Source organism: Narcine bancroftii, chromosome 13 (assembly GCF_036971445.1).
Source record: "Narcine bancroftii isolate sNarBan1 chromosome 13, sNarBan1.hap1, whole genome shotgun sequence".
In the NCBI taxonomy this organism is placed as follows: Eukaryota; Metazoa; Chordata; class Chondrichthyes; order Torpediniformes; family Narcinidae; genus Narcine; species Narcine bancroftii.
In genome coordinates, this window is record NC_091481.1 from 64,854,870 (window position 1) to 64,879,304 (window position 24,435).

Sequence of the window (24,435 nt, forward strand, 5' to 3'; positions counted from 1 at the left end):
GTGTGATCAGCTCAACCGATGGAAAACTGCTATTTTCATGCTGTCCTTATGTACATACTCTATTAGTATGTACTGCACCCAAAATGTTTGGTACGGATATTAGACTTTAAGGAGATCCAGGCTGAAAGTTTTTCTTGTCTGTTTCTCTTCTCATTCCCGTCTTTCCCTCTTTTCCTTGATTGTAAGGTACCTCGACACATGTCAGTTGGTGATGCATGGCCAGGTGGGAATTAATGATTAGCGGCAGTGAAGAATGAAAATCATTTTATAACCTGCCAAAATTTGTCAGTGCAGAGAAGCAACAGCATCTAAGCTCTGTACCATGCATTTGCATCTCTTCCTGTGTATCCAGCCACCAAATTCACAAATATGAGGGGAAAAAGAAAATGCTGCTCAGTCTATTGATGAACTACTTGAGTTTATCCACTCAAATCATTATCCTCCCCTCCCAACTTATATACAGATTAATGTAGGGTTTTTTAAAAATGTCCTTTTAAATTATTATCAATGAAAGAATTGGTAACACACTTGATTTTATTTATTAAAGGCCTATTGTACAAAAAGAATGACGAAGTATACCAAGATGCTTAATCAAGTTTGCAATTTGCACTTGTTACCAAGTGGCCTTATGAGTAAATTCAAACACAGAATCCAGCAAAACAAATCAAAACTCCTGGCTTCTCTTTATTTGCGAGTTGGCAATTCTTAACGGGCACATAGTCAGATCTTAATAAGACATAGGAGCAGGAATAGACTATTCAGCGAGTCTGGCATTGCAGTGTCTGAAGTCTCAGTTTCAATCCTTGAAATTATTGGCAAGAGTTTACAAATATGTACCCAATTAAAAGTCATTGCAGGATTTTCAATACTGCACACAGCAGAAAAGGGCCAGTAATCTGTGCAGAATAGTTTAGAGGTGGTTTTAGATCCATTTAATTGTCCACGGAATGTCAGACTGTCAGACATTCCCTGCTATTTAATCGTGAGCTGATCCATTCTCCCACTCCAGCCCACTGCCCCGGCTTTCTCCCCGTAACCTTTGATGCCCTGGCTAATCAATAACCTATCAATCTCTGCCTTAAACACACCCCCCACCCTGGCCTCCACAACCTCTTGTGGCAACAAATTTCACAGATTTACCACCCTTTGGCTAAAGAAATTACTCAACATCTCTGTTCAAAGCAGATGTTTTCTTGGGTTTACTAAAGGAAATGTATCCTATTGATAAAATATTCTATGGGGAAAGTAACCAGCAAAGAAACCTAAGGATGCTAATTTTAAAGCAGGGACTTAGAATGCTGGTTGGAGGGGGTGGATAGTAAACTCAAGGATTAGGAGAGTTGATCAAAAACAGAAAAGACAGATTATGGAACTAGTTAGAAGTCTTAATAAAAGTTAGTTTCTACAGCTGTGCAAAAGGGAAAAGAATAATAAAAATGACTGTGTGTCTTCTGGAGGCAAAGATGGACACCATCGTTGCAGGGTAAAATGAAATGAAGTCATTAATTATTTTCTGTGTTCACTGGAAAGGGCCTAGTAATTCAAGCAGCAATAAAGGAAAAACCAACTGATGATATTGAGGAACAAGATAGTTAACATCACCAAAGAAAGCTGAACAATCCCCTTGAACTAATAGCCTAAAATGAACCCAGAAAAGGTGGCTGAGGGCAAAGTACAAAATAAGAACAGGAGTCGGCTATCCGGCCTGTCAAGTCTGCTCCGCCGCTTAATAAGATCAAGCTTGATCTGATGAGAGGCTCTTCTCCACATACCTGCCTTTTCCCATCTTCTCCTACTATGTAAAAATCTATACAACCTTAAACATATTTACTGAGGCTTCCACGGGCAGAGAATTCCACAGATTCGCCACCGTCAGGGAAAAGCAGTTCCTCCTCATTTCTGTCCCAAATTTGCTATCCTGAATCTTGTGCCATGTCCCCGAGTTCTAGTCTCCCCCACAAATGGAAACAACTTATCCACCTCTGCCTTTCATAATTTTATACATTTCTGTATTCCAGAAAGTGATGGTGCTGAGCAGTTCCATACCTTTTGCAATAACTCCAGCAGAAAGCCCACGTCCTGCTGCTAACCAGCTGAAGTGGTGAATGCGAGTTCAATTTTAACATTTAAGAAGAATTTGGGCAGGTATATGGAGAGGTATGGAGGGCTATGGTCTGAGTGCAGGTCAATGGGACTGGGCAAAAAAAAAGGTTTGGCTCAGGCTAGAAGGGCCGAAGGGGCCTGTTTCTGTGCTATGATGTTCTACTTAAGAGGGAGAAACAAACTAGAGGCCCATCACCTGATTAACCAAATGTTAATAGTTGGTGAATGCATCACTAAGGTTGTAGTAACTGGCCTCTTGAACTTGTAATATAACTGGATGGAGTCAGTATTACTTTATTTGGATTAGCATTTGTGATGCGGGCCATTTGCGACACGGATAGGAGGGGTTTGAGGGCTCTGATCCAGATGCAAGTTGATGGGACTAGATGGAATAATAGTTCACCACGCCAAAATTGGTGAGGACCCTGCTTCTATGCTGTAGTAGCCTATGTTTTTGCGGATCTTTAATAAAATAGCAAATAAAAACGTTCGTGAAATAATGACCCACATTAACATGGATAAAGCATTGGTTAAAGCACAAAGTAAAAGCACAACGCTGGAGAAACTCAGCAAGTCAAGCAGGAAAGATAAAGAACCGACATTTCGGGCTTGAGCCCTTCATCAAGGTATGAAAAAATGTAGGCAGGCGTCTGAACAAAAAAAGGACAGATGATTTTAAATAAAATGCTGTCGGTTCCTTTAACAAGCCTGTTCAGATCCATTGGCATTGGGACCAGGCAGTTGAACCCTTCAGAACAGCACTGTGCCTCCACTTTCCCGGGTCCACACCCATGGCAGTGCACTCATTATAGCAGTTCTTGCAACGCTGCCATTTTTAATGTTTGTCCTCTGAGAATGTTTATACTTTGATGAAGTACTACCAGTAATTCTGATTTGTTCCTGTGCCCCCGGGACAGACGCCAAACCAATCACAGATGAGTATTCAATTTTTAGAACAGGTTGCTCCTTTATCCAAGATCTATCTTTTACTGCTTGTTATTGCTATCTGGTGGTTACTTGAGGAAAATGTGTCGGTGGACATCAGATGATGGGAACTGAATGAGATCTATTTTCCCTGTATTGGAGGAGGCTAAGGGGAGGGGGGGGGGGCATAATTGACGTACATAAAGTGACAAGGTTGACTCTATGAAACTTTTCCTCATGAGAGAAATTAGAAGACCTAGATTTTGGAGAAGAGATTTGGAGGGTATATTCTTGTTCCACAGAGGATGGTAGGGATCTGGAACCCACTGCCAGAGAGAATGGCGGAAGCAAAGTCACTGATAGCGCTCAAGGAACGTCAAGGCCAAGCTGCGGGTGGGCTGTGGGACAAATGCTGGAAGGTGGAATTATGTGCCCACTGGTTGGCTGGACCTGGTGGGCCCAATGGCCTGGCCCATATTCTGTGACTGACTTGGAAAATTCATGAGCAGCAGTGATGCAATGACAGATGACCTGATTGTGAAATCTGATATATATAGGGACATATTTTCCAAAATATATCATTTGATGGGATCAGCGTGTTTCCACTGCCCCACAAGGGTGATGTAATTGTAGTTCTATTTACTAGCCAGATATATTTAGCTAACCACATGTCAGAATGCATCTTGTATTTCTTGTGATGTATCATTTCCACACTGCCATATTTGTAGTGAAGATGTTGCACAGTCTGTTGACAGCATTCTAAATTAAAACCAGGTATTGGAATCTGTACTGGATGCCATCAGCTTTTTTTAACATACAGGTGCTCCTCTACTTACAATTTTCAAAGTTGTGATAGTACACTGGTGATGTACTTTATGCTTAAAAATTGTTTTTTTCAGTGTGGAATAAAAGATATTCAACAGTTAATTATAAATTAGGCTTTGTTTTAGCTAGCCAAACGGTAGGCTATGGTAAGTGGTCTGAGTACGTTTAAGGAAGGCTAGGCGATGATGTTCGGTAGGTGCAGTATTCTTTCTCGACATGATTTTTCCACTTACGATAGGTTTATCAGAATGTAACCCCATCATAAGTAGAGGAGCACCTGTAGTTATCTGTTAGACCTTGGGTTGCTGATCTTTTTGATTCAACGTAAAATATGTTCCTGATGTGACCCAGTGGCCCATGCGTTGCAATCTATTACCAGGAGGGCCTGGGGGTCCACGCTCCACTGACCATTGATGGCTCCACTGTTGAGATGGCCAAGAGTATCAAGTTCCTTGGTGTGCCTTGATGTTCCTTGGTGTGCGCCTTTATGGGGTGTTGACTGGAGGAATTATAATGCAAAACTACTTGGTTGACTTTCATGATCTGTGATGTTCTATATTCTCTGAGCCGATGTCATCATTTAATCGATGTTCGATAGGAAAAGGAAACAACATGCATGCCTTGTATGGTGGTCTTCAAAGTCAAAGGATATGTTGGAAAGCCCGACAGCTGCACTTTTATTTCTTTAGTTTCACTATCTGTTAGACACCAGAAGTTCCCTCTAATACTTTATTTTGCGGAGCATGGTCACTGCAGTATTACATCTGATAAACTTTCTGCCAGCCTGGATATTATGCCCTGGAAGTGCATCATCTGGCAATGCCTCTTTCTTCTTTAATCTTGGGATTCAGTCCAATCTTCCAAATTAAAGATTTGCTGTGACAGGCAGATGTCATTGTGGTCCTTGTTTATACTTGTGTGATTACTGCTGAAATGCATCACGTTTTGCCAGATAGGTCTGACAGTTGCTTCACCAGAATTTCTCAATCTCCGCACCCTCTTCCTGTTTGTGCTGTGAATAGGCCCTGCTCCCAGGAAGTGCTGCTTGATGAGATCTACCTTATAACGGCAATGCAATTACACCACCAGTGACTGGGGGTTCAAATCCCGTGCTGTCCGCGCGTTCTCCCCATGGGTTTCCTCCCGCCATTCCAGTTCTCACCTTTTAAAAATGTACGGGATTGGAGGTTAATTGGAGTATTTTGGAGGCATGAGCTCATGGGCTGGAAGGGCCTGTTACTGTGCTGCATGTCGAAATTTAAATCTCAATTTCTGTGAGACGTAGGCCAATGCAACGAAATCCCCAGCACCAATCATAAACACAAAATTCTCATTGCTTTTGTATTGTCTGTGCAACAAATTCCTTCAAAATTGTATTGAATGTACTCACCATGAGATAGTCACTGAATGTAATGTATGGATGGGTGTGTGTGTGTTCAATATGTGTACATATCTTCTGTTCCTGTTAATTCAAAGATATTTTTATGAATTAGGAAAAAATTGGTGGTTGGAATTAATTACGTTTTATAAAACTGCAAGGACAGGACAGAAATTCTTTTTTTTTTGCCTTGCGTAAAGCACATTATGTAAAGAAATAGTTAACACACTGATCTGATAGCCACTGTCGATAATCTCATTTGATTAGTATTTTGGATGTGGTCATTCATGATTTTTGTGCCCACTGAAGAAAATCTTCAGAACAAAGGGTGACCACTCAATTAATTAACTTATCCACAAATCCTGCAAAGGTTTTGTTTTGGATTTCCAGCAGTTTTCCCTTTCATTATTGCACAAATACGATCAGTATTGTGAATGTGATCTTGAACATATTAGTATTTTTACTACCCGGAACAAAGTATAATTTATTCAATCATTGTTAATGTTTACAATATTTCTGAGAAAAAGCAATGCATCCTTGGACAGTTGGACGTTTTCGGGTTCCTCCTTTGTGATTGTATGAGCAACGCCTGTCACCATGTGACTCGTGAAATGCTTTGATAATACTTTTAAGATGCTATTTTTGTTTTTTTAATTTTAAAATGGCGGTGTTCATGCACCTCATGGTTTTCATGTCTCCTTTCCCCTCGTTCTGTCTGTCTCTCTTCTCTTTTCCCTCTGTCCCCTTTACCCCAACTCCATTTACAGTGCTAAATCTCCCCCCACTTTCCAAAGTCAATTCTCACCTTTCCTCTCTCCTGGCTTCCTCTCCATGATCCAATTAACACCTTTTGTCTATTGGTCTGTACTCCTCCCACTGCCCTTTCTTTTAATTCAGACACCTGCCTACTTTTTACTCATACCTTGAAGAAAGGCTCAGGCCCGAAATGTCAGTTATATACCTTTATCACCTATGGGTGCTGTGAAACCGGCTGAGTTCCTCCAGCATTCGTGTTTTTACCATAATCACAGCGTCTGCAGACTTTCGTGTTTCGCTCCATGCATCACATGATTACCTGGTAGTTACTAAGAGACCAGGTGCCTATTCGCTGGATGTCATTTAATGCAGCTTTACTATGGCAGATAAGGTTGTTGTCTGCTCATATGTTCTTTATTGTGGAGAAGTGTGTAGAATTAGATCACCCAGATTTAAAAAAAGTGAGGTTTAGAGGGCCTAACATTTTTAAGTGTAGCATGAGGAACATGCACCAAAAGGTTCAGGTTTCAGTGTCTGGAGTATGTTAGTCTTAATTGCAGCAAACCTTTGCCTCCTGGTGATGGGAAAGAAAACATTTCCATGTCAACGGAATCATGAAAAATGCTTGCCAGCAGCTATATTTCGGGGTTTGAGAAGATTCGGTGCGTCACCAAAGACCCTTGCAAATTTCTACAGATGTACTGTGGAGACCATTCTGACTGGTTGCAGCACTTCAAATGTTTGGAGGTGCCAATGAACAGGACAGGAAAAGACTACAGAAAGCTGTGAACTTGGCCAGCACCATCAGATTTCAGATTTATTGTCACAGAGTACTGTACATACATACATGACATCACATGCAACCCTGAGATTCTTTTTTCTGCAGGCCAGGCAGAATTACCATTTATTGGTTGAGCAAAAAATACTGCACAGTGTATATATGTAAACAAGTAAAGAATTGTAAAGTGATAGAGAATGGAGTCCTTAAGTGAGTCCCTTATTGAGTTTGTCGTTGAAGTGTCTGATAGTGGAGGGGTAGCAGCTGTTTCTAAATCCGGTGGTGTGAGTCTTGAGGCACCGATACCTCTTTCTTGATGGCAGCAGCCTTTATCTTCAGGGACCCCCACCACCCAGGCCATGCCATCTTTATGCCATCTTTACACTGCTATCAACAGGGAGGTTGTACAGAAGCCTAAAGATGAACACCCAGTGGAACTGAAACAGCTTCTTCCCTTCTTCCATCAGATTTCTGAATGGACAGTGATACACAGACATTAGCTTACATTTTTTTTTCTTTTACACTAATTTATTTACAGTGTTTCCCATAATGTTTGAGACAAGGATTTTTTTTCCCCGTTATTTGCCCCTGTGGTCCAAAGTTTTAAATCTATAATCTCGTGATTAAAATACATATTCCAGATTTTCTTAAAGAGTATTTATGTACATTTTGGTTTGACGATGTAGAAATTAGAGCACTTTTTCTACAGGGTCTGCTCATTTCAGGGCATCATAATATTTGGGACATAGCAGTGGTATCTATATCAAAGTAATGTAGTCATGTGCAGAAGTACTTTGTTGCATATCCCTTGCATGCAGTGACTGCTTGTAGTCTGATTCATGGACATCACCAGGTGCTGAGTATCTTCTGTGGTGATGTTCTGCCAGGTGTCTCCTGCAGCCACCTTCAGCTCCTGCTTGTTTCAGGGGCTTGTCCCCTGAAGTTTTCTCTTCAGCATATGGAAGGCGTGCTCGACTGGATTTAGATTGGATGACTGACTTGGCCATTGAGGAATTTTCCAGTTTTAAGCTTTGAAAAGCTCCTTTGTTGCTCCTATGTTTGGGATAATTGTCTTGCTGTAGGATGAAGAGCCATCCAATGAGCTTGGAGGCATTTGCTTGAACTTGAGCATCTCAGAATTCATTTTGCCATCAGCAGCTACATTATTAGTGAAGATAAGTGCGCCAGTACCTGTGGCAGCCAGACATCCTCAGGCCACAACAATAGATGAGGTGGGATGCTTTGGATCTTGGGCAGTTCCTTAGTTCTTTTACGCCTCCACACTTTGTTCTTGCCGACACTCTGATATAGGTTCATCTTGATCTCATCTATCTACAAGACTCTTTTTCAGAATTCTTCAGGGTCTTTTAAATGCTTTATGGCAAACTGTAATCTGGCCGTCCTGTTTCTGTGGCAAGCACGTGGTTTGCGTCTTGCAGTGCAGCCTCTGAATTTCTGTTCATGAAGTCTTCTGCGGACAGTAGTCGTTGACTCATCCACGCCTGCCTCCTAAAGAGTGCTTTCAATCTGTCAGACAGGCATTTGGGGATTTTTCTTCATTATGATGAGAATTCTTCTGTGATCACCAGTGGAGGTCTTCCTTGGCCTGGCAGCTGCTTTGCAATTACTGAGCTCACCAATATGCTCCTTCGTCGTAATGATGTTCCAAACAGTTGATTTTGGTAATCCTAAAGTTTAGGTGATGTCTTTTGAAGTTTTATTCTTGTTTTTCAGCCTCATAATGGTTTCTTTGACTTTCTTTGGCAAAACTTTGGTCCTCGTGTTGAAAAATAGCAAGTACCGATACAGACGGCAAAGCTGATCAAAAGCTGAGAAGTAATCCTAGCTCTCGTATACTTGCACCAATGAAGCCATTAAACATACCTGAGTCATCACAAATGCCTGTGAAGCCGAATGTCCCAAACATTATGGTGCCCTGAAATGAGGGAACTATGTATAAAAAGTGCTGTAATTTCTACATGGTCAAACCAAAATGTAAACAAATCACCTGAAATAAAAGGTGGAATGTGCACTTTAATCACATGTAAATTGTTTGGTTGCAGATTTAAATCTGTGGAGCACAGGGACAAATAAAGGAAAAAATGTCTTTGTCCCAAACATTACTGTATTTTTAAAATTAGGTTATAGCAATATTTGCCCCGGCAATGCTGTTGCGAAACAACAAATCTCGTGGCATGTTTGTGACACTACATTTTGATTCTGATAAGACAATTCCTAGTAATGATTTTACTCTCTTAACTCCTGCTGAAATCCCTGATTTTGGAGATGCCGTGCGGAGGCGTCTGTCCAGGTTTGTGCACAGCTTCAGAATGGCAAGAGCAACGGTGCGTGAGGTGGGAACAAAATAAATGGGCAAGAAAAAGATATGAAAAAGGCCCAAGGCGATTCTTGAGTGTCTTAATTCAAATACAGTGCTTCGTAGTTACACACGCAAGTGCTTCTGTGAAAGGCTTTTGTTCTGTGTCAAGCGTAGCCTGCTTTTATTTTTTATTCATGCCCAGTTGCTAATACTATATTTTCACTTTAGTGCTCTCTGGTGGAGTCTCACCTCTCCGATGTGATCGCTGTTAACACAGATGTGTCTGGCAATATAATCGGTGTTTCCATAGTAACCGTCCCTGGGTCCTGCACTGGAGCGGAGGTGGAAGATGTGGATTTGGAAGTATTTAACACAACTGTACACCTCATGCAACCAGTATTGGCGTCTGCGTGAGTATTCTTTCATTTGTGCTTATTTTTCTTGTGCCGATTTCATTCAAATGTGCGTAAAATAATTTTTTTTTTAGACATACAGCATGGTAACGGGCCCTTTCAGTCCACAAGCCTGTGCAGCCCAATTATCCCCAATTGACCCTATAGCCCTGTTATTTTTTGGAGGAAACTGGAAATCCACACAGACACGGGCTGAACATACAAACGCCTTACAGACAACGTGGATCCGAACCCCAGTCCCGATCGCTGGCGCTGTAATAGTGTCTCACTAACCGTGCCTCGCTAAATCAATTAACCGGGGATGAAACGCTGAATAAATGGAAATTCAGAGTGAGCAAGGTTATAAGGTTGAACTTGTCACACAAAATGAATGTCAAGGGATGTGAATTTGAAACCAATACATGTCATTGCTGGTACGAATTGACTATGCTTGGATGGGAGAATTGATTTGAGTGCTCATGAGTAGGTAGTTAAGTGTTGTTGAGTGTGACTGAGGAGGACACAGAAATGAGGTCAATGTCCTGAAATATACTCTCCAGCAGGATTTCATAGACAGTGATTAAGTGTACAGGTGATTTTTTTTTTTAATGATTAATCCTTTTGTTTTGATTGTACAGGAAAGGGCATAGAGGTACAGCAGATCATGTTGCTCCCTACAGTTCCACCAGCGTCAGTTCAGTCTTGACTTGGAATTTGCACCTTCTCTTTGTAATCTTTTTTCCCGGGATGCTCCGGTTCCCTTCCACAATCCAAGATGTGCTGCTAGATTCACTGGCTGCCCCCAATGACCCCTTGTGATAGATTGGTGGCGAGGGAATTAAAGAGTCAGAAAGAGAGTGAGAGAGAAAAACAGGCCCTTCGGCCCATTTGAGTCTTTGCAAGCCATCAACTACCTATTTATGATACCCACATTAATCTCAGGGGATAGATTATTAGGAAATAAATGGTGGAAGGAAACTGATAGGATTGATGTGAGTGTGATGAAACGCTGCAGTACATCACTTGGCCAACAGGTGGCCTATCCGACAACCGGGTGGGCCCAGAGGGCCCATGGTATAAAGCCGAGGTCCCGACCGTGTGCTCTCTCCCTCTCTCTCCCCCGGGATCACTGTAAGCACAGCGAGCAGCCAACTAGATATTTATGTGAGTGCAATAAAGCTGTGTGGCCCCAAACAGTATTGCGCCTGTGTTTTCCTTTGGTGCAGCCTGCCACAGTGAGAATGATGGATTCAATATTCTGATCGGTCTCCTATGTCAAGAAATATGAAACTTGTGTTGTTGTTGCCAGATTGGTTAAATTTTAGCAATGAAGATAGATTGGCTAATTGGAATCTTTCTTAACTTTTTGGTTCAGAGGAAGGAAAAGAAAGACCTAACTGAGGTACAGTAACACTCTTGATATCCAGGACCCAGGGGATTGGTTAATGACAGATAATTGCATTTTCTGGTTGCTTGAGACCTCCTCTTAAAATGCCTAATAATACATGTACATTAGGAATAAGACAAAAAACAAAAATGCTAACTGTACTTACACTGAACGAACGTCACTTGCATGAATATATAAACCTTAAAGCATTTTACTTTATTTTCAGTCACATTCTTTGAAAACATTTAACTGTCGCTGCATCTGCAGGTTCCTCCCCCTCCATGGAGCCGCCCGAAAGACAAACAATAACATTATAATTAACTACCTCCCCCAAGTTTACAGATAAAGCCTTACTAATATACATAATAATTTACTAATAAAGACTCTTATTAAGCAGGGATAAGGAGACACATTAAGAGAGTCACCCCAGCGATGAGTGGCATCAACCAGGTCTTCATCCTGGGCAATGCCATTTTTGTTCAAATACATCTTTATTCAAACAGCTGCAATGAGCAAAGTCCAACCAAGGCTCTTCGCTGGCTGAATATTTGCTCCCATCTTCACTAAAGGCTTATGTGTTACTTCAGAAAACATTTAATTTTACAATTTAAAATTTTTTATTTTGTATTTATTCTTAATTATTTTAGTTTTTATTTATTTATTTTCCTTTTTTTGCCAGCCACTTGAGGCTGCTGGTTGTTTGAATTCCAGATAACAGGGGTTTTTCTGTACATAAAATTTATAATGATTAGATAGCAAGGACTTGTTTCCTTAGCAAAGCCAGCAATGACGTGGAGACCTGGATTAAATTAATTACTCAAAGGATTCGAGAGAACACAAAAAGAATATTTTTGATCTGGTTTGAGTTTAAAATTTGGTGCCCGTCAAGGTGACAGAGGCAGACAACTTTGCTGCATTTAAAACTAAAATCAGAAATGCTGCCAAATTGCCAAGATCACAAAGCTGCAGGGAGCTGGAATGTGGGGTGCCACAGCCAAGGTAGTAGATATCTTCCTCAGAGCTCGACTTGCTGAGATCCACAGGCAAACATTCAATTTTATATGGTGTAGCGGCAGCTCCACGGCTCCTGAAAGAACACACACAGCCAGACGGGTTGAGCTCAGTGAGCAGACTAGTTTATTGCAGGCTGCTGGGCTGTAGTTATACTCCCAGCCCGGACCTGGCTGAGAACCGCGCTGGAGAGTACTGGTGTCACCCGGGCGTCATGTGGTCCCCCAGCGCGGGCTTCTGAGCCCCGTGCTGGGAGGAAGGGAACACCCCCGACTGCTCCGCTGTGTGGCTTACAAGTGGGGCCGATTCGCCTGCCTAGTGGTGAGCCGCCACACAGCCCCCCCAGAACCGATGCCAATGTCCTTTTTTGCCTGGCGGCCTTGCTTCTTGGGCTGGGCTACGACCATGGGCTCAGTGGGATCGAGGTGCGCTGGCTTCAGCCTGTCCACGGTAAAGCTCCCACCTGCCGCCAATGTCCAGCGTGAACGTGGAGCCGGAACGCTGTACCACCCTGTACGGCCCCTCGTACGGTCGCTGCAGAGACGGGTGGGTGCCATGCCTGGGTGGTGGTGGAGGTTCGAACGAGTCCAAGCGTGCCCTGAGGTGAGGAAGTAGTTCGTGCGGCAACCGCTAGGGATTGTGAGGTGCGTTGACGAATTCACCAGGTAGTGCCAGCAGCGCACCGTAGACCAGCTCAGCAGATGACGTCTGCAGATCTTCCTTGGGAGTGGAGCAGATGCCCAGGAACACCCAAGGCAGTTCATCCGCCCAGTTGGGACGGGTGAGCCGGGCCATGAGTTGCGACTTAAAGTGGCAGTGCAGACGTTCAACCAGTCCATTGGCCTGCGGGTGGTAGGCCATGGTGCGGTGTAGCTGGATCCCCAACCTGTTGGCGAGCTGTGCCCAGAGCGCAGATGTGAACTGGGCGCCCTGGTTGCTGGTGAGGTGACCCGGGACGCCGAACCGGGCGACCTAACCATGCAACAGTGTTCGGGAGCAGGAGTCAGTGGAGGTGTCTGGAATCGGGATGGCCTCATGCCAGCGAGTGGTGCGGTCCACCATCGTAAATAGGTAACGGTTGCCCCGGGAAATGGGTAAGGGCTCGACAATGTCCACGTGAATGTGGCTGAACCGTTCCCGGATGTGCTCGAACTCCTGTACGGACGCCCTGGTGTGCCTGTGCACCTTGGATGTCTGGCAGTGGGTGCATGTTCTGGTCCAGCCCGCAATCTGCTTCCGCAGCCCATGCCATACGAACCATTTTGCCACCATCCGGACCGTGGACCTGATGGACTGATGTGAAAGGTCGTGGATAAGACGGAAGTCCTGCCTGCACCACTGTTGGGGAACTACTGGTCGTGGACTGCCCATGGAGATATCTCACAGGATGGTACCTTCACCGCTCGGAGTCGGGAGGTCTCGGAACTGTAAGCCCATGATGGCGGTCTTAAAGGCCCTCGTCTCCTCATCAGACTTATAGTCCCAGGCGAACTGGTCGAAGTCGAGGCCGGGCATCAGCGCGCAGATGGCCGGTCGCGAGAGTGCATCCCCGCCTTGTGCCGAATGTCGGTAGTAAATTCCAACACGAAAGAGAGGTGGCGCTGCTGGCGGGCCGACCAGGGATCTTTTGCCATCGCGAGAGCCTGGGTGAGGGGTTTGTGGTTGGTGAAGATGGGAAAAGTCCTCCCCTCCAAAAATTAGTGGAAATGCCGCACTGCCAGTACATGCCCAGTAACTCGGGGTCAAAGGCACTATACTTGCATTCCGGCGGGCGGAGCAGGCGGCTGAAGAATGCCAGTGGCTTCCAATGTCTATTCACCTGCTGGTCCAGGACGGCACCGACGGCTGTGGCAGAGGCATCGACAGAGAGTGACATATGCAAGTTGGTGTGTGGGTGGGCGAACATGGTGGCCTTCGCAAGGGCGTCCTTGGTGGCCTCCGCAAGGGCGTCCTTGGTGGCCTCGAATGCGGTGCAGGCTTCTGGGCTTTGTGCTTGGCTGCAATGAGGGTGATTAGCGGCTGCATGATGCGCGCAGCTCCTGGGAAGAAGCGGTTGTAAAAGTTGACCATACCCGCGAACTCCTGCAGCCCCTTGAGGCTGTCCGGGCATGGGAACTCCCTGATAGCGGCGACCTTCGCAGCGGCGGGCGTGGCTCCTTCAGCTGTGATGGTATGGCCCAGGAACTACATGGACTCTCTCCCGAACTGGCACTTGGCCGGGTTGATGGTAAGGCCGAAATCAGCCAGCCGGGAGAAAAGGGCGCGTAGGTGGGCCTTGTGTTGTGCCTGGTCCTTGCTGGCGACGAGGTTGTCGTCCAAATAAATAAAGATGAAATCCAAGTCCCTGCCCACAGACTCCATGAGGCACTGGAAGGTCTGAGCGGCGTTCTTGAGCCCGAATGGCATGCGCAGGAATTCGAACAAGCCAAAGGGGGTGATGATGGCCATCTTGGGTATGTCCTCAGGGTGCACCGGGATCTGGTGATATCTGCCCACCAGGTCAACCTTGGAGAAAATCCTCGCACTGTGCAGGTTGGCTGTAAAGTCTTGGATGTGAGGGATGGGGTAACGGTCAGGAACTGTTGCCTCGTTGAGCCGTCGATAGTCTCCGCAGGGACGCCAGCCGCCGGAGGCTTTTGGGATCAGGTGGAGCAGCGAGGCCCATGGGCTCTTGGACCGCCAAATGATGCCCAGTTTCAACAAGTGCGAAAACTCCTCCTTCGCCACCTGGAGCTTATCAGGCGGGAGCCGGCGTGCCTTGGTGTGAACCGGCGGGCCCTGGGTGGGGATGTGGTGGAACACCCCGTGGCATGGCGAGGCAATGGAGAACTGTGGCTTGAGGATTGTTGGGAACTCGTCCAGGATTCGCTGGGCGTGCTGATCGTGACCATCTGCGGTTGCTCTAAGTAGGAGACGTCAAGGCAAATGGCCTGGAAGGTATGAGCGTCCACCAGGTGCCTACCTTGAATGTCCACCAGAAGCCTGTGTGCAAGGAGGGAGTCTGCACCCAGGATGGCAGTTGGGAGGGACGAGACGGTGAACCTCCACGCGAAAGTTCATTGTCCGATCTGGAAGTGGACTGTCTTGTCTCCATACGTCCGGATTGCTGTTGTGTTGGCTGCATGGAAGGGAGGTCCACGAGGTTGGTTCCTGGACTCGACGGCCGTAGCTGGGATGATGCTGATCTGGACACCCGTGTCAACGAGGAACCGCCGGCCGCTGACTGAGTCCTGCAGGTAGAGGAGGCTGTGTCCTTGGCCAGTCGCTGCAGCCATTAACAGCGGCCGACCTGGTCGTTTCCCTGGAACAAGCAGGGCTGACGACACTTCCAAGCCTTGGCTCCCCAGCGCTGGTGGTAGAAGCAGAGGCCTGGAGCGGATGCTGTGGCCTTGGTTATGCTCTTGGGGGCCCCTGCAGGGGCCAGATGCTCTACTGCAGTGCTAGGCACGGGCTTGGCGTGGTTGTGCCCGTGCCTCGTGACCTGCTGGACCACTGAGCCCTCCAGGAATCGTGCGAGCCATAGCTCTTAGGCCTTCTGGGCAACCTTCCTCGGGTCAGTGAAGCTCTCCTGAACCAGCAGCAGGCGGATGTCACTGGGCATATGTTCGAGGAAGATGCACTCGAAAAGTGGTGTGCTCACCTATGAGTGTGAGCATCTCGTCCATCAGCTCCATCGGGAACCAGTCCCCCAGGGCATCAATGTGCAGCATCCGAGCGGCACGTTGGTGTCTGGATAGTCCAAGGGATCCGGTAAGCACTCGCTTGATGGTCTCGTATTTGTCTTTGGCGGATGGGTGCTGAATGAGGTGCAGCACGTGTCTGGTGATGGCCTGGTACAGGGCATCGACCACATGGAAGAATTTGGTCGTGTCGGACGAAATCTGGCGGAGGTGAAACTGAGCTTCCGCGTGGCCGAATCAGGTCTCCGGCACCTGAACCCAGAAATCAGGCAGTTTCACGGCTATAACGTTGATCCCAGGCTCGCTCATGATGGGTTCAAAGACGTTTGAACCAGTCGGGGTCCCCTATTGTAGTGGCAGCTACACTGCTCTTGAAAGAACACATGCAACCAGACGGGTTGAGCTCAGTGAGCAGACTAGTTTATTGCAGGCTGCAGGGCTGTATTTATACTCTCAGCCCGGACCTGGTTGAGAACCGCACTGGAGGGCACTGACGTCACCCCGGCATCACGTGGTCCCCTAGTGTGGGCTTCTGAGCCCTATGCTGGGAGGAAGGGAACACCCCCGATGGCGCCATTTTGGCCAGCTGCTCCGGCACGTGGCTTACAAGTGGAGCCAGTTCACCTGCCTTGTGGTGAGCCGCCACAATGGATTAATTTGGCATAGCAATCTCTGATCTTGGAGGTTTCCAGTGACCTCAGTTGCACAGTTGCACATGAACCAACCTTAATATTTGGAGGGCAGAGCTGAGGTTGAAACATTCACGAGTAGTTTTGTGAATAGGAAAGCATAACAATGTTCTCTTTGTTAGCCACACTTTTCATTGATCATCACTCTCTGTAAAGCATTGGGATTCATCAGCTTTCCTCCCTGCCAAGCTTTTAACATGCATATTATTTGGGTGTAGGCCGGAGACTGCAGCATTTATCGAGCGGCTGGAACATGAACAAGCTCAGAAAGCGAAAAATCCACAGGAACAGAAGTCATTCATCGCAAAATATGTAAGTTGTTCTTGTAGGAGAACAAAAGGTGAATAGGTATATAAATTGTGCTAAGTGAAATATCTTAATTTTGAAGAATTGTTCTACGTTTATAACAAAATTCAAGCAAGGTTATTGCAAATTAATAATGTGCTATGCAAGGTCTATGCTTGATATTTATTATCTTAAGTTTAGAGTGCATTACAGAGTGTGCAAGTGGTTTATAAACTGGTGGTGAAATAAAGGCCATCATCTGTTTTCTTCCAAATTCTAACCTATAATTCATTAGTCCTGCCATGAAACACACCACAATTAAAAAAGAAAGCTAAATTTTCCATTGAACGTATGATTGACTAATGCATGGTATACTATGCAGTACAAAGTTCCTGAGACTTGATTAAGCCTTGAACTTTGGCTGTTGGCTTGCATGGACCTGGCCGTAGTTCTGCGCCTGGCCAAATAGCTGTAAAGACCAGTGTGTAAGATTGGATGCTTCTCAAACAAGTAATTTCTGCATGTCTTCTAAATAGTGCAGACAGCTGTAATATCTCTGCTGGGACTGACACATCTCTTCAAGTGTTATGACCATAATATGCTACTATCTCTTGTTCATAATATATTTAATTGCATTTCCTGCTCTTAATCATTCAAGATTCTTTTATTTTTGTGTATTAAAACAGAAAATGTAATATTATACGAAATGTCCTTTAGTGTGCCATAACCAGACAAAGAATTACCATTAGTATTGCCCAGCGTCCCTTACAGAAAGAGAAGCAAAAACGAGCCCCTTCAGAAACATTGATTGTCCGGCGATTCACCTCACAGACTGCCCCCACCATCTTCTCCGCACAGACCCCCTGTCCTATTCATTGACAACCCGAACTCCAGATCCAAACCTCCCAATACAATCAGGTCAAGGCCATTCAGGAGGCCCTTTGGGAGCCCTCCTTGCCCTCGGCTCCCTGGTTTCTATGAGCCAATCTCCAGCAGCCTGTAGACTGTGTGGGTCCTTCATCCACTCGCTGGTCAGCTGCTGTGGTCATTGTCCTGTAGGGTATAACTGTTTAGAATTCAATCAGCAGATAAGATTGTAGATAATTGAAAAAGGAAAGGTTTAAATTGTGAAATAAAATGAAGAAACTTCAATCCAAGAATTCGAATAGAGTCAACAGGAGTGGGAGAAAATAACTGAGATTTTTCTGCTGATTCCTCTCTTCACCTACTGAATGATTTTTCACAGCAATCAGCATGAAGTGAATTTGTGGCTAATGTGGTCAGATATAGATAGATAGACCCATCTTCTATCATTACTGCTGGAAGCCTCTTCTAACTGTCTGGAAATTGGCAGTTATCCAAGACGTTGACACTGGGATCTTGATGGAAATATGTCTCCATCTGGAGTTCTCCACTGGGCTGCTGTTAGCACTGGACCTATTCTTAGATATGCACTCCAATTGAAGTGACCATCAGTACATTTGGATATTAATGCATGAAATTAGCTTAAGGTTTAGTAGCGGCACTTAAATGCATAAATATGAGTTTGAATTCTTGTATTAATTGTAGATTTCTCATCCTTGATTTTCTATTCCCTTTGATCCTCTTTGACACTGACTCTTTAGTTCTGCGCGTATCAGGATTTCTTTAATGCATTGTCCAAGTAGTCATTCTTCAGATATAAATCAAGGGAGTATAATTTTCTGCATCTGATAATCCCCCCCCCCCCCTCCACCATGTTAACTAAATATTTTTGAACATACAAGGAGAAATTATGATTTGAAGAATTTGAAAGCCTTATTGGAAGGGGAGCACACTTGCTTGGAGCATCATTGTTGAATCTGATTGTCAATTAGTTTGTTTGAAGTAAGTTTGCAAATAATACGATTGAGGTTGTGGACAGTATAGAGGGCTGTCCTAAGCCAGCAGGATATTAGATAAGTTACAGATAGAGGCAGAGAAATCACAAATGGAGATTAATCTAGATAAGTGCAAGGTGTTGCACTGGGAGGTTAAATGAAAGTGGAATGTATGCAGTTAATGGTAGCTTTGATATGCAGAAGGATCTAGGAGTCCATAGCTCCCTAAAAACGGCCAGGAAAATGGATCGGGTGGTATAGAAGAAGCGAAACACAAAAGTCTGCAGACTCTGTGATTGCAGTAAAAACACAGAAGTGCTGGAGGAACTTGGTCATTCTCACAGCGTTCATAGGAGGTAAAGATATATAACCGACGTTTTATACCGGAGCCCTTCCTTAAGGTATAAGCAAAAAGCAGACAAGCGTCTGAATTAAAGTCGAAAGGGGGAAGAATGGGAGGGGGAGGAGTCTTGGCTGACAGATAAAAGATGGTAATTGGATATGATAAGAGGAAAGGTGAGATTTGATTTTGGCTCTATGAAAGGAGATAGAAGGAAAAGGGAAGAGAGAGATAGAGCTGGGGGAAAGGCGACAGGGAGAAGATGGTGGGGGCAGTTTCTAACGGAAACTGGAGAAGTCGCTGTTAATGCTTGTGTTAATGAAGGTTTTTGGCATTGTGTCCTCCTGTGGTCGGGGTGTTGAGTGTAAAGGGTGTAAGTAAGTCATTGTTGCAGTTATGCAAATCTTTAATTAGATTCCTTTTGGAATATAGTGTGCAGTTCTGGTTGCTTTGGAAAGTACACAGGAGATTTACTGAGATGCTGGTTGGGTTAGAGTGTATGAACTGCAAGGAGAAGGCGGACAACCCAGTTTTATTTTCTCTGGACCATTGGAGGTTGAGGTGAGACCTGGTAGAAGTTTATCAAATGATTAGAGGCATTGATAGAGTATATTGGCAGAATGTTTTTCCTGGGGTAAAACATGCACTTATGGTAAGTACGGAGAGGGGGGTGTGGGAGATTTTTATTTTACAGATCCAACATCTATTGGTTTTGATTTTCATTCGTCTAATTGTACTTCTCCATATTGATTGCCACAAAGTCAGCATGTGCTTTAAAACCAAACTTGATTTCTTCTGAGTCGGGTTTAATTTTGGTGGTTTACCAGATCAGGGTATTTCTGTCTGTTGTTTTACATGTTATAATGCTGGGATTTGAAAAAAAATCATTGATCTTATCTGGTCCGTAGGGAGGAAACTACTCCTCTCATCTCCAGGGGAGAATCTGAGGCTAACTTCTCTGCTTTCCCTGTGGGTTGACCTCTGATAGTATTAAGGAGAAATTATTTGCTGATGGAGAGCAGAGAAAGTACAGTAAAGCCCCTGGTATTTTGCATCTATGAGGATTGGTAGCTGCCGAATAAGCGAGTTTTCCAGTTGCCTGAGGCTGCGTGTTGCATAAATTGAGAACTATCTGAGGCGTGCCAATTTTAAACTTTTGTATTTTTTTTACCCATTTATTTTCAGTGATGGTTTTACCAGTTGCTTTTTGAGGTTGCTAGTTGCTTGAATTCCGGATAAGATGGATTTTACTGTGTTACGGTTTTGCTCTGAAAGATTGGATTAATGATTTGCTACAAAGTTGTTCAGATAGTAGTACATAAATGCTAGGAGCTCTCCGGTGCGCACCAAATTGGCCAATGCTTCGAGAATGGGCTCTGTAAAATCAGGCATATTTTGAAGCCGGCAATGGAGATGAGGTCTGAGATTGAGGCTAGAAGCAGTGTTGATTATGAAAGGTAAATGACTTTGGACGGCTTTGATTTCCCTAAAGACATTTGGGACCCAATTACTGCTTCTAATCTATTTTAATGCTGCTCACTATATGAAGGAAAGAATTCTTTTAACAAGCTGGTTAATGGCACTGGTGGGCACTTATTGCACGCCTTATTTCCCAGCTTGCACCTACAAAGAATAGTACTGCACATGAATAGGCCCTTTGACCCACATGCTTGTGCCTGATATGATGCGCAGTTTAAATTAAAACTGTTGGTTGTACATGACGAGTATCCCTCTATTCCCTGAACTTGTGTGACTGTCCAGATGCTTTCACGGATGGCTGGGGAAGTGAGGTCGATGGCTGTATTTAAGACAGAGATTGACAGATATTTGGTTAGTCAGGGGATCAAGGATTGCGGGGAGAAGGCTGGGGACTGGGGCTGAGTAGGAATATGGATCAAAGTAAAAACACACCGAATTGCTGGAGGAACTCAGCATCTATAGGAGATAAAGATTGTCAACGTTTCAGGCCTTCTGGCTCGTCCTGCTTATTCCTCGAAGAAGGGCTCAGGCCCGAAAATCGGGATTATATCTTTTGTCTTCTATGGACACTGAAAAGACCTGCTGAGTTTCTTTAGCATTTCAGCGTGATTTTATTACAATCAAAGCGTCTGCAGACTTTCGTGTTTCACGGGATGATGGATCAGCCCGTGATAGAAGCGCGGAGCAGACTCGATGGGCCATTTGGCCTAATTCTGCTCCAGTATCTTGTGAAATGCCGCTGTTGTATCTGCTTCTGCTACCACTCCTGGCAGTCTGTTCCAGGGACCCACCATTGTGGGGGGTGGGGGGGGGGGGAAATTAGCCCTCACTTTTCCTTTAAACTTTCCCCCATTACCTTAAACAAATATCTTCTAATATGTAACAGTTTGTTTTGACCTTGGAAGAAAGATTCTGACTGTCAATGGCTGTCATAATTTTATAAACTTCCATCAGGTTCAGAAAAATATTACACAAATTTGTTCAACCATTCCTTTATGCTCATGCTCTCCAATCTAAGCAACATCCTGGTAAATCTCTTCTGTACTTTCCAAAGTCTCCACGACTTTCCTGTAATAGGGCGACCAGAATTCCACATGTGGCCCCACCAGTGTTTTGTATTGTTGCATCATGACTTCCTGACATTTGCACTCGAGGTCCCGCCTAATGAAGGCAAGCATACTGTATGTCTTTTTTAAACACCCAAAGTACTTGCATTGTCAGTTTCAAGGATCTATGGACCTGAACTCCTAGGTCCCTCTGCAGATCAATTCCTTTAAGAGTTGTATCACAAAGTCTCTACTTGCCTCTTGTGTTGACCGTCCAAGGTGCAGCACCTCACAGCTGTCTAAATTAAACTTCATCTGTCGTTTCTCTACTCTTAGTTGTAACTGATCTACAGTAAAACCCCTAATATCTGGCACCTATGGGGATTGGTAGTGAACTGGATAAGTGAATTTTATGGTTGCTTGAGATTACAAATTGTGTGATTGGCAAACTATTGGTGAGGCGCGTCAACATTAAACCTGCATTATTTACCAATTTATTTTCCGTGATTGAGGCTGCCAGTTGCTTGAATTCTGGATAACGGGTTTTACTATACGGGCGTACCCTGCTTAAATATTTTATTTTTCACACCATAAACCACATTAACCATGATACATACATTTTCCTTTTCAAATATATAAAGTGTAATTTTCTCCCCCCCTTCCTCCTCCCATCCCACCCTCCCTACCTCCCCCCCATCCATTTAAAGTACAAAATCTAAGATACATTTAAACCAGTCAAACAATGTTGTCATTCAATAAAAATAAACAAGAAATTCCACTGAGTCAATTCTTTTCATTTCTCCTTCTGTCATTTTAGGTGGTAGATGTCCCCGGTAGGTTTTCTCTATTGTGTTTCATGTATGGCTCCCATATTTGTTCAAATATTTCAATATTATTTCTTAAACTATATGTTATTTTTTCTAATGGAATACATTTATTCATTTCTATGTACCATTGTTGTATTTTCATATTATCTTCCAATTTCCAGGTTGACATAATGCATTTTTTTGCTACGGCTAGAGCTATCTTAACAAATCTTTTTTGTGTACCATCCAAATCAATTCCAAATTCTTTGTTTTTTATGTTACTTAGGAGGAAGATCTCTGGATTTTTTGGTATATTGTTTTCTGTAATTTTATTTAATATCTGGTTTAGATCTTCCCAAAATTTTTCTACTTTCTCACATGTCCAGATTGCATGAATTGTTGTTCCCATTTCTTTTTTACATCGAAAACATCTGTCAGATATTGTTGGGTCCCATTTATTTAACTTTTGAGGTGTAATGTATAGCCTTTGTATCCAGTTATATTGTATCATACATAACCTCGTATTTATTGTATTTCTCATCGTTCCAGAACATAACTTCTCCCATGTTTCCTTTTTTATCTTTATATTTAAATCTTGTTCCCATTTTTGTTTAGTTTTACCATTTGTTTCCTCATTCTCCTTTTCTTGCAGTTTAATATACATATTTGTTATAAATCTTTTGATTATCATTGTATCTGTAATCACATATTCAAAGTTACTTCCCTCTGGTAAACTCAGACTGCTTCCCAATTTGTCCTTCAAGTAGGATCTCAATTGGTAATATGCTAGCACTGTATCTTGAGTTATATTGTATTTATCTTTCATTTGTTCAAAGGATAATAATCTATTTCCTGAAAAACAATTTTCTATTCTTTTGATCCCTTTTTTCTCCTATTCTCTAAAGGAAAGGTTATCTATTGTAAAAGGGATTAGCTGATTTTGCGTCAGTATTAGTTTTGGTAGTTGGTAATTTGTTTTATTCCTTTCTACATGAATCTTCTTCCAAATATTGAGTAGATGATGTAATACTGGAGAACTTCTATGTTGTACCAATTTTTCATCCCATTTATATAATATGTATTCAGGTATCTTTTCCCCTATTTTATCTAGTTCTAATCTAGTCCAATCTGGCTTTTCCCTTGTTTGGTAAAAATGTGATAGGTATCTTAATTGTGCGGCTCTATAATAATTTTTAAAGTTTGGCAGTTGTAAGCCTCCTTGTTTATACCATTCTGTTAATTTATCTAGTGCTATCCTCGGTTTCCTCCCTTTCCAAAAAAATTTCCTTAACTCCTTGAAGAATTTCTCTGTCAAGTGTATTGGCAATGCCTGAAATAGGTATAATATCCTTGGGAAAATGTTCATTTTAATACAGTTTATCCTTCCTATTAGTGTTAATGGTAAATCTTTCCAATGCTCTAAATCGTCCTGTAATTTTTTCATTAGTGGATAATAATTGAGTTTATATAGATGACCGAGATTTTTATTTATTTGTATACCTAGGTATCTTATTGCTTGCATTTGCCATCTGAATGGTGATTCCTTCTTAAATTTTGAGAAATCCGCATTATTCATTGGCATTGCTTCACTTTTATTTATGTTAATCTTGTAACCCGACACTTCTCCATATTCCTTCAATTTCTTATATAATTCTTTTATTGATAGTTCTGGTTCTGTTAAGTATACTATAACATAATCTGCAAATAAACTGATTTTATATTCCTTGTCTTTTATTTTTATCCCTTTTATATTATTTTCTGTTCTTATCAATTCTGCTAGTGGTTCTATAGCTAACGTGAACAATAAGGGTGATAGTGGGCATCCCTGCCGTGTTGACCTGCTTAAGTTAAATTGCTTTGATATATATCCATTTACTGTCACTTTCACCAATGGCCCCTTATATAATGCTTTAATCCAATTAATATACTTCTCTGGTGAACTGAATTTTTGCAATACTTTGAATAAATAATTCCATTCTACTCTGTCAAAGGCCTTCTCTGCGTCTAAAGCAACTGCTACTGTTGGCGCTTTACTCCCTTCTACTGCATGAATTAAGTTAATAAATTTACAAATATTGTCTGTTGTGCGTCTTTTTTTAATAAATCCAGTTTGGTCTAGATTTACCATTTTAGGTACATACTCTGCTAATCTGTTTGCTAATAGCTTAGCTATTATCTTATAATCTGTGTTAAGTAATGATATTGGTCTATATGATGATGGTGCGAGTGGATCTTTCCCTTGCTTTAGTATTACTGTAATTATTGCTGTTTTACATGAATCTGGTAAGCTTTGTGTTTTATCAATCTGGTTGATTACTTCCAGGAGGGGAGGAATTATAAATCTTTAAATGTTTTATAGAATTCTATTGGGAATCCA

General features: G+C 43.2%; 1 protein-coding gene across 2 annotated transcripts in view; it reads left to right on the top strand.

Annotated features, from left to right (window-relative positions):
* The window catches only part of emc10 (ER membrane protein complex subunit 10), a 55,870-nt gene that overhangs the window by 11,234 nt on the left and 20,201 nt on the right, over positions 1 to 24,435 (top strand). For both annotated transcript variants that reach the window (XM_069910001.1, XM_069910000.1), the window contains exons 5-6: positions 9,313 to 9,494; positions 16,462 to 16,555. In XM_069910001.1, the coding sequence (XP_069766102.1) occupies positions 9,313 to 9,494; positions 16,462 to 16,555 (276 nt within the window). The remainder of the gene's footprint in view (positions 1 to 9,312; positions 9,495 to 16,461; positions 16,556 to 24,435) is intronic.